Genomic DNA, 11,051 nt, shown 5'->3' on the forward strand with positions numbered 1-11,051 from the left:
TATCCTGCCCCGGATTCAAGTCAGATTTACAGGATTTCATTGAAAAAAAAATCATAAATAAACCATGAAAGTGACTTTCATCCTAAAATCACAAAGCTGTAGGCTGAACGCCAGGAGGAAAGGACAAGAAAGGAAAAGGATACTTAACATGTGTTTCCCTTCCTATTTATGACCACATTGATCCAGCAAGTCCTGACGGGAAGCTGAGCTATTATCCAAAGTCTTCTCACCCTGACAGCAGGGCTGGTGGCTTGCCCAGCCTGTGACAGGCAGGGCTCTGCTGGATGGAGCCCTCTGACGGCTGACACCCATCACAGATGCTTCTCCCACTCGGATGCCACTCAGAATTAATAATAAACGAGCTGGGCAGACCAGCCAGTTAATGAATGTGAGCTTGTCCAGCTGAAACTGAGCCTTTCATCTGCTTTGTTGTCATTCATTCAGGCTCCTCTCAGCCTCTTTGCCAGGACAGCAGAGCACCACAGGCCGCAGCCACCCAGCTCCAGCCTGTACATCTACTGCAAGTGACCAGGCAATGTTTTCCTCTTAAGTTAGGAAAGTTAAAGAGCTTGTCCAAGGTGCTTTTATTTACAGAGCAGATGCAGGTATTAAGCTCTCCTTCAAAATGCCAAAGATAAGTTCCAGCATTACCAATATATGCCTCTTTAAAGTGTGTTTCATGTAACTTTTTGGCCCAAAGTGTGCTTTAAGGACATATAACCAGAGATGAGAATGCAGCTTGTGTTTGGAGCTGGGTTGAACAGTCAAGTTAGTGAATTGTCTGCATCTCTCAGTACATTTTTGAACTTGGACCTTATAGTTGATGGCCTAAATATATCCTCTCCTATAAACCAGATTTAATATGCCAAAGAAATATTTCAAGCTTAGGTAATGGTGTCTGTGTAGAGGAGGTGGTGACCTGTGAAATTCCCACTGGAGTTACGAGATGAGACACAGAGCTGCAGCTCTCCCCTGCCACTAGCTTCCTTTTGCTTAAGATGGGCTTCAGACTCTTTAAGAAACAGAAAAAAGCAGATCAGAAATTATTTCAATTAATTTTAGAAAATTAAGAAATCCAGATGAAACCTTGCAGGTTTCTTTTAATAGAATCATAGCATTCTCTAGGCTGAAAAAGACCACCAAGTTCTAAAGGTTAAACTAGCACAGTCAAGAAAATCTCATAAAAATTTGGAAGTGCTCCATTTTTAATCTCTGAAGGACCACAGGCTGTGGCAGCAGCACTTTACCAGCTGATGCACACTCAGAAACTGTCATAAATAAATGTATTTAAAAATCAGCCAGTGTTCACAAAGCTTGACAGCAGCATGATCCCTGGCACGCTGCCTGGACGGCGGGTCTGGATATCCACCTGGCCACAGGAGCAAGGACACTCTGCCCTCCATCCCCACCTAACATTTAGCCCACGTCCCTCAGCAGCTCTGGCAGCCTGGCTGGGGAACGAGGGCTGGCTGCATCTCTGAGGTCAGCCCTAGAAAACTCTGCAGATGCGGCAAGCTGTGAGAAAGCAAAGGGGCCTGAGGGATTTTTAAGCAAAGGAAAAGCCTTTTAGTTCCTGTATGTAAACATTTCAGACATTTTATCTGTGTGTATGTGTACGTATGAGGACAACATGTATGCCAGAAGGTTATACACTGTTCTCTCAGACTGATTGCAGAAGGAAAATTCTGAGATCAGTACAGGGTGAGAGAGAGAGAGAGAGAGGAGGATTTTCGTGTGTTGGCTGGCATTCTGTTTCTCAAAACAATGAAAAATGCCAGTAAAATCTAATGGGTATAACACTTCAGTGGGTTATAAAACAGGTTTGTAAAATAAACCTGTTGTTTTATAAATCCCAATAACCATGACAGGGCTATTCTGTGCAATTTCCCTTCTATTGCCTTTCACTTGCAGAGCTCCAGAGCTCTAGACACTGCTAAACAATGTTGACAATTCTACTCACACCCCATCAGTTCATGAGAAACTGAAGCACAGAGAAGTTATGCAAGTCCCCCAAGTCCAGGGGTACCAGAAACAGCCTTCCAAGCTGGTGAATTACAATATCTCATCTCGATCAGTTTATGAACCAGATCAGAGCAATACTGTAAATACTCTGAGTATTAAAGCCCAAGAATTTACCATAATCTGTAGAAGAGCCTGAAGCACTAAAGATTAAAGCAGGATAGATACTGCCTCAGCCCTGAAAGACTTCTACATGTCATTCACTGCCACACAGTCCTCTCCCACTTTGTGTAAGATCAGTAGCAACTGAGCTGAGAGACACCAGTTCCACCCTTCTGCAACTGCAAGATCATAATCTGTCAGTGCTGGCATGGATCAAACACGTACTTGACTTTGATGTTGCTCCACCATATGCTCAGACAGTCCCAGGCAATCCCTATGAGACTGTGGGTGTTGCTGTGTGCTCAAAAAGACTTCAGAGAAAAGCCTCTCAATTCTTCTTTGAAAATTCGTTGCCATCAACTGGATTAATTCCTCACAACTCCCTTGCTGCAAGAGATTCCCAGCCCAGCTGATTTTATTCTCCTGCCTTTGACCAAAAGACCCAACTATATATTGACTTTGTATTATAAAGATTCATTAACTTTGCAGTTTCCAGAAGCTGATAATCTGTCACCACTTCCCTGGGTAGAAGACTGAAATTATAGCACTGCCTTTACTTGTGAGCGTTCCCCAGAAGCCTTCATTTATCTATACCCTCTTGCAAGTTCCTGAGGAAAATGGTTAACCTCTTTTCCCCTCACTGCCTCATTTCTCCTCTGTGGTTTTCCTACACCCATCTTTTCTTCCCAAATGCTCTTTTAGCATCACAGGTGTGTGACTACAGAAAGAGTCCCCACAATTTCCTTTCCATTAAAGGGGTGATTTCCTTGGAGAGGGGACGAAATAGAGCACCTAGGTTGGGGTTTGTTAATTCCTGTAGAGTTTTTCCTCTCTTCTTTTTTTCTGATCTTCCTCAAACCATTCTCCCTAGATATGAAGGTCTTGCCCTGTTCTTTTCTACTTTCTAAGCTGCAGCACAAGACAGATCTCCCAGCTGTGTCCTGGCTGAGTGCTGTGCTGCACCACGGCTGATTCTGCAGCCACACACCATCCTAGTGCCAGGAGTTAAAGACTGCAGGGATACAGGGTTTGTCTATTGTGACAACAAATGTCCTCTTGTCTGAACACAGATGATACTTTTCTTTGGTTTTAACTAAAATTAGCTGTTTCTTTTGTTGCAGTCACACTGCTGGTGCTTCTGTGCCAGTAGTTCGCCCATGGGAAGCCTCAGTGTCTGATAGGAAACAGATTGTCAAATGCAAGGAGGCTAAAATGTGAAGTCACAGACTGTTCCCCTCCTGTGCAGGGGTTTGGTAATATTGACATACCCACAAATGAACTGTCTGTACTAAAGGCAGAGGCCTACAAGCACCGTCTGTCTGTAACTATGGAGGGACTAAACTGATTTTGCAGCACTTTGAATTGCTTGTTGGTGGAGCTTTTATCCTTTCACTGAAAACATCTGATTTTGAAACAGCTTGCTTTGCTGTGATGGAATTTAAGCCTCCACATTTCAGTCTGCTGGTAACAAAAATCTAGTATTCACCAGCATGTCCAATACCCATGGACTACAGACAGTGCTATCCTCATTCATGGCAATGGTACAGCATGGAGAAGCTTGGACCATCTGGATCTCCACTTCAGCTGCAGATCACTTTCAGCTGAGGTTCCCATTTGGGAAATGCCGCCTGTCAGAAGCATTCATAGGTTATAGAAAAACCTCCAGATCAGTTACTGCTTCCTTTGCTGGAAAGCCAAGCAAGCACTGCCTCAGCTCCTGTACAGACATCTGTCCCTGGCAGCTGGAGGACTTCTTCACAACCCAACAAGTGAATGTCATGATATTCAACTTCAACAGCATTCCACTGAACCTTTTCCCTTTGTCTGCATTATCACTCAACCTTTTTTGACAAGACAAGCCCCTTGTCAACCAGTAATGCCATAAACACATCAGAAGCCTCTTTCTTCTTCTGCATGCAAGACCAGGGCTGTACTTAAGGAGCTTTGCTACAAACAGGTTCTGGCTTACTCACTAGAGGCCATGTCCTCTTCTGATTTTTATTTACTGCTGCAAGGCAAGTGCCAACCTCCTGAACTGCCTCTGGTGTCCTTTCCTTGTTCCTTACCCACAGGATGGAGTGGTCTCCTTCTCACTGGTTTACTGTGAATTTCAGAGCATCTCTGGGGGACCTTGGCCTCTGTGGATGACATCAGTGCTCCCTTTGCCCTTGCTGATGAGAAGGTGGATGTAGGCATGGAGTCACAGACAGGCTGTGCACCAGTGTGGCTGCTCTGCTCTCACCTTTCTCAGCACAGGTGTTGCAGCATACACCACCAGAGAAGGTCTGTGAGTCCTAAGGTGATTTCTTTCCTGAATATCATCTACATTGACCTGAGCAGGACACCCAGTTTGGGATTTTCACAGGTCATATCCACCAGGGGAGAATATACAGATAAAGTCAAATCAGGTAGTTCTTTAAACTCTGCATATTTAAAGACCCATTTACTTGAAGCAACAGTAACCACACCATACTAGGCTGTTAATCTGTTGGCAGCTCAAGCATTTCCCCAGAGGCTGCTCAGGAGCTGTCCTCTTCATCAGTTTAGAAGGGTAGCCACTACACCCTCCTTTTTTTGGCTTATCTTCCCATTTGGGCTATCAAGTTAAAACAGCCAATCCCAAGGTTATTTTCTCCTCTGAAGCTGAACAGAGAATCTACTGAAAGAATATTCTGGGTCCCTTTCAGGCCCGTATGAATCACAAAAAGGACAGAAAACTCTCAACATCTTGCCCCAAGACCTTTGGCAGCTCGGCTCCACAGCTAGGTGACTGCTGTGTCTCATGGTCAATGATATTTTGCTTTCCTTCTTCTAACTAAGCTGTAGCCTTTGCCAGTGGCTCATTTCCATCAGGAATTTTAATCTAACCACAGCTTTCCTGCTTATGTTTGTTCCATGAGAAACCCACTACCAATGGTACCAGGATGCTCAGCACCCCCTGGGCCCATGCTGACTTTACAGAGAAGAGCCAGGCTTTCCTCCCTGGTCTGATATTGTTGATTGCTAGTCACCCTTTGGGCTATTTCCCCAGCAGGCTCTGACTGCTGCCTTTTGAGAGTCTTCAAGCTTTTCTCATCTTGTTTTAAATTCCTTCTGCAACTTTCTTTCTCCTCCAAACACTCAGATAAGTCATTCTCTTGTGATTTTACACAAATATTTACAATTACTCTCTTTAGAAACAAAATAAATCCACCTGACATCTTTGCTGTCCATTATGACAATAGTTAGGGTTCCTGCAGGGAAAAGAAAACCAAGCCCTGATGATGGAGTCAGATATTCCTTTTATGGAAAGACAGCCCTGATCCCAACTCCCTCAATGTCAGGAATCATTCCTTGTTTCTGGCTCTTTTCTCTCCTGCTGTTTCTCTCACAAATACACAATGTCCTCTCCCCACAGCACAGCACCACAGTGGCCCCCAAGGTCCCTTCTCTGTGCTGCCCAGGCACAGCTCTCACCCTACACAGCTCCTCTTCCCAGCCCACCTTGCCCATCACCACAGCTCCAACAGTGTCAGTCCACAAGAAAATGTAATGCTTTTCTGCAGTTCTGCCACATGAAGTCTGGTTGCAAACATTACACCTTTTTGATTCAAAGAGGATGAACCTAGTGTCCACTGAGATATAATGTTCCCTTTCTTCAGGAAAATTATAGGACAACAGCAAAGAAATCATGAGGAGTACTGCCAATAGTGCTCTAATATCCTGTTGAGTTCTTTTAAACTAATCCACCCTAATACTTCCAAAGGACTGTGAATCATTATTGACTGTAGGAGTCAATTAAATCAAGGGATGCACTTGTGGCATGCATAAAGGCCAGGAGAAGCATTGAGATGCAGTTCTTTTTCTTCAGATGTTCCTGGTACTTTAAATACTGTCCCATCTCTCCGTGAAATCTCGGGCCTGGATGAGCAATAAAGGGGAAGAGAAGGAAGGAGCAGGAGAGGAAGAGAGTCTTTCTACTCCTGAATTTGGAAGGTGGCTTCAGGCTGGTTCTTATGAGGTGCAGACTGGTTCACATAGCCCTGCTAAAAGTGACTACAGAACTCATGTCTTCATCGTGTGAGTGCAGCAGCTCAGGAGCCTCAGTAGGGCAGCACTTTGAAAAATAGATGTAAATGACACCACAAACAAGTGGTGTAATGGGTGGGATATGGCAGGTTACCCTGAAAATAACCTTTATTCTCCAGGGGCTGAGTTCCCCATGCTGGGGGTCTTCACTGCCATGTGGAACCACAGCCACACACTGTTATAATATTATTTCCTAGAACATTTTCTCCAGAAATGATGCTACAGCACCATGAGACTCAACTCTTTGGAGCTGACATGACACTCAAAATGCTTCTAGAAACAAGGGCTGCATGAGGCTGATGGGACTCTGAGGTGGAGTTGGCAGAAAACAAAAATCCAGATTATTCTTCTTTCCTCGATTATTGTACCAACACCTCTCCACCCTATAGGCTATTTCCCCTTTGCTTTCTAGTTACTGCTTTGTGACCTGTAAACCTTTTTATTTGTGACCTGTTGCTATGCAAAGATGTGTGAGGACACAAATAAAAGTACGTTTAGGCCAGAAGTTTTCAGACATACCTGGAAGATACCCAAATGTTTTTTTCCAACTACAGTAAAGCCAAGAAATTGCTTAAGAACATCCTCTCTGCTAAATGGGATTAGTTTCAGAATTTGAAAGTGTACCGCTGAAATTCATTCTTTAAATGTGGAATTGCATCTTGGTGCCAAATACAAATAACTGACTCAGCTGATAGTCAGAGAACATTTGAGAAATGACTAAAATAACTGAGAATGTACGTGGAATTAATTCACCTTCATTGTAAATGGAAGTAATTAATCTTCTGTGCCCTCTGTCAGATTTCTACCAGAAAAATCAGAACTTACTGCTTTTTTCTTAGAAGTTTCTTAAAATGCAGGTGTAACCAAAGCACTAAAGGAATCCCTTATTAGATAATTTTTAATACCAAATAACCCTGATTAGCAAGTAATAATGACAGACAGGTATGTCTCTTAATCCAGCCCTGCAGCTGTGGGATTGATAGAATCTTTGGCCAACTGCTATTTTTTCCACATATTATCAAGCAAACATTGACAATACATGCATGACAGGAGCCTCATGAAGAGCTTGCTGAGTATAAAGGTGATTTTCAGTGTCTTGGCCAGAAGAACAGAGTGTGGGACTTTGCCATGGAGCAGACTGTGGGGTGGGGATCTGCCCAGCAGGGTCTTTGCAGATAAGACCCCAGGACTACCCTGTGGAAAATGCCCAGCCTCTGGCATTTTCCTTCATGTTTACCTCTTTTACCATGTTTTTAGCAGAGATGATAAGTCTTCCCTCTTAGGGGCAGGCTATTTGTTGAACTGTTATTTCTTAACAGGATAGCTCAAATGTCTTCTGTAGACACACAAGTGTGTGCTACAGGAGAAGGCAATGGAAGCACCACAGTCTTGTTTGCCTCTATGGCATCTACAAGAACCAAAGAAACATAAAGTTCTTCAAAACAAAGTTTGAGGTCTGATGTTATTGCAATGCAATTTGGAATGTATTAGAGAAAATAAATCCTGGTGATTCCTGTACCTCACCGTTAATTAACCTCAATATGATGGAAAAAGCACTTCCCAATCGAAAAGAAATGGTAACAAATTTAAAGGCTTTTTAAGCATCTTAGAGAGCTTGATCATAAACCATCTGGCTCCATGGGTACAGCTGAGGGATATGAGAGCAAGAAAGGCCACGTGTCTTTAAGTCCATGTCTAGGGTTGGTTTTATTTACAGACTTAAAATATGCACCCCTTTGATCACTGTGAAAGCCATGGGGGGATCTATAGGTACAGCAGGCCCTGACCTACCAGCCTCAGTTGAACCATCTCAGATCTGACACTGAAGGAACACAGGACATTAGTCAGAACATCTGTATTGATACAGAATAACAGACAGAAGGTGGGAGACAGCAATTTGCCATAAATTGGTGAAAATTCCCCAGAGAAGATGGAGTCAGAGCTCTCGTTGGCTTTCCCCTTCCTCCGCCTAGAATGTGACTGAAGGAAAGCCTTGCTGCTGAAACTGTAAATTCTGTTAAGAGGGATTTCCAGTGCCCTGGCTCAGCTGACAACTAATTTGTTTTGTCTTTGCCTAGCAGGGATTTTCCATGCAGTGGGCTCTTGTTTGCTATGTAAGTCATCCGAGTATTTGTTAGTGTCATAGCCGGAGCCAAATGATGTTTATTCTGCTAACATCCAGTCGGGCTCCAGCAGCACTCATTGAGGTCAGGGCTTTATTTATAGAAGCAGATATACATTGAGATTAATTTTCTTTCCCTTGCTGTATTCTACCTAAACTCATCCAAAATAGAAAGAAACATGCAGACATGCAAGTAATAAACTATTTGGGCCAGATCCATGCATTAGCACAGCACCACAGAGGCCAATGGAAAAAAAGCATTTTTGAACAGCTGAGGATCTTGCCCATTATTTCTCATGGGGAAGGGAAGGGAGGGGTTTAAAACCAGAAATTATAAAGCAAAAAGCAAAACTGACCAAGCAACAAAATGTCCTGGCGTGTGGTAGAGCAGGTCTGCAATGCAAAATCCCTCAGCCGAGATCTGCAATTTGAAGTTTGTTTTTTTTTCTCCTGTGTTCCCAATCACCAGAAAGTGCAAGAATCAGAGTGCAGAGCGCTCCGAGCAAGGAAAAGTAACGACTTAAAGCAATTTACCTGCTGAAAGTGAGAAGACATTGTCAGCGTACGCAGTCTGAGACAAAGCAAAGCAGAAGAAAAGCAGCAGGTAAGATCCCCGGACAAGTGGGCTGAGGACCATCATGCTGGCTCTGCCCTGGCAGATCCCAGCTCAGAGGCGCAGGGCTGCCTTGGGGCTCTCTCTCTCTCCCCTCTCTCCCTCTCTGCCTTGCCTGCTCTCTGCCTCTGCCCTCACTATGGGATGTGTGTGTCTGTGTGTGTATCTCTCTCTCTCTCTCTCTCTCTTCCCCCTCCCTCTCCGTGCCTTTAGGAAGAAAGAATGCCAACCATTTCCCATTAAATCTTCTCCTTACACTAGACACAGTTATATTTAACTCCTGTGCTGGATCAGTTGCCCCTATTGTGGACATTAGCTGCTAAAACTGAGACATGGGGGATTCTGGTTTTGCTAACAGAAGCAAAAAAGCACTTTGGATAATAATAATTATGATGATGAGCAGGAACGAGAGAAATTAAGAACTGGACTGTAAACAGAATCTTTCAGTACAGGCAACCAGACACCGGCATCGAGATGGATAAAATCCCTGATTGATCATCTTCTACAGGTCACTAATTGTCTTAATGAGAGAGATGAGCAATGACCTAACATCTGCTTATCCCTAGTAGCTACGAGCGTTGCATTTGTGTACAGAGTGCAGCTCAAGGTGTGGGATGCCACAAAGGCTTCACAAATTGATGAACACATTGTTATTTTGGATTTACGTGAAAATGACAATATCACTGACAGTGCCAGATATTGCAGGATTGCAGAGTTCACTGATGGGATGCAACAGGGGGAAGAAATAATACGTGTGCCATGATGGGGTGAATGAAACACTATCAGCGCCAGGGGTGGAGATGGTCAACACACTACACAGCACTATGTGAAGAAAACAAACCTCCCACTCTCTGAAAAGCAGTAGATGTCCTTGCTACCTGTACAAAAGTTTGGGGTTTCTGTGCCTTATTGCAACATGCAGGGCTTTACAGATTAAAAGATTGTATCTCTGAGTAAGTAGCAGAGATATCTTCCTCTCTCCCTGGAATCTGATAGTGGTTTCCATGAAAATCAGAGGTACATCCTCTGCTGTGAAAAAAAATTACTCTCTTCTAGATTGAGACGGTTTTATTTGCTCATTGTTTATAGTTTCCCCCAAGAAAAATGTGAAAATGTTTTGGATTAATTATGGAATTGATTTTTTTTTCCCATTTGAGAAGAGTTCTCACTGACAGAAAAGGTGACATGTCCCCCTGAGCATCAATTCCACTGAAGAGAAAAGTGAGATATTTCCACAGTTCTGGTTAAACAGTCTTGGCTGTTACTTTTAATGCATTGCAAACATATTGACAAAATCCTTCCAAATGTAATGGCTAGATGGGAAGAATAATGTCTGTCTTATACATTTTTATCCCTAAAAGACAGGCTTAATATAACCATAATGCTTTCTAAAATCTCTTTTCAGTACTGCAATATTTCGGATAACACATTTTCTACTTTAATTTAATCATATCTACTTTATTCCACTGTCTGTTAATTTTTAGTATTTGGTTTTTCTTAGTGAAGATAATAATTTGGTCTCTTTCTTCTTTGGCCACGATAACCATGGATTAAGTGACTACCATTAGTTTTCTTGGCATGCTACATCTCAGAAGGAAAGGAATATCTCTTAGGAAGTTTATTGTGACAAGCCCTGAGCATGCAAGATTAAATAAATAAATGTCCAGCTGCAATTCCCATGTTAGAATCCTGCATAGAGGCTGGAAAAAACTTGCTCAAAAGTCAAAATGTTAAGATTGTATTAAAATACACCACCTTTGAAAATACATGACCAACACAATAGTTAGTCAAAGGAACAAGTGAGTAATTTCACATCCTGCAGAAATCCTCCTGCAGTCTTTTAGCAACTGAAAATTTGGTTATGGTTATAAAATAGAAAACAATTTCTATTTTATAGGGAAATAATTAATCCAGTAATAAGAGAAAGAACTAGGATCATGCAGTAGGACCAATATCTTTCCCCTCTTTCTGTGATTCCATATCAAAGGTATCCAAGAGTGATACAGAAAGCCAGGGCTGGTTCAGAGTTATGAAAAACACATGAAGTTAGCTTCGCAGTCAATTCTCAAATAGACTTTTTAATCCACTTATTGCAGTGGAGAGAACCCTGATTAAAATGGAGGTTTT

At 42.7% G+C, this 11,051-nt stretch overlaps 1 protein-coding gene across 1 annotated transcript in view; it reads right to left on the minus strand.

The window, feature by feature from the left end:
- COLQ (collagen like tail subunit of asymmetric acetylcholinesterase) overlaps positions 1-8,996 on the minus strand; it is a 41,926-nt gene extending 32,930 nt beyond the window's left edge. Inside the window, exon 1 of the mRNA XM_015651982.3 lies at positions 8,846-8,996. Within this exon, the coding sequence (XP_015507468.1) occupies positions 8,846-8,951 (106 nt within the window). The 5' untranslated portion in view covers positions 8,952-8,996. The remainder of the gene's footprint in view (positions 1-8,845) is intronic.
- Between the last annotated feature and the right edge of the window lie 2,055 nt (positions 8,997-11,051).

This window comes from Parus major, chromosome 2 (genome assembly GCF_001522545.3).
Source record: "Parus major isolate Abel chromosome 2, Parus_major1.1, whole genome shotgun sequence".
Taxonomy (NCBI): domain Eukaryota; kingdom Metazoa; phylum Chordata; class Aves; order Passeriformes; family Paridae; genus Parus; species Parus major.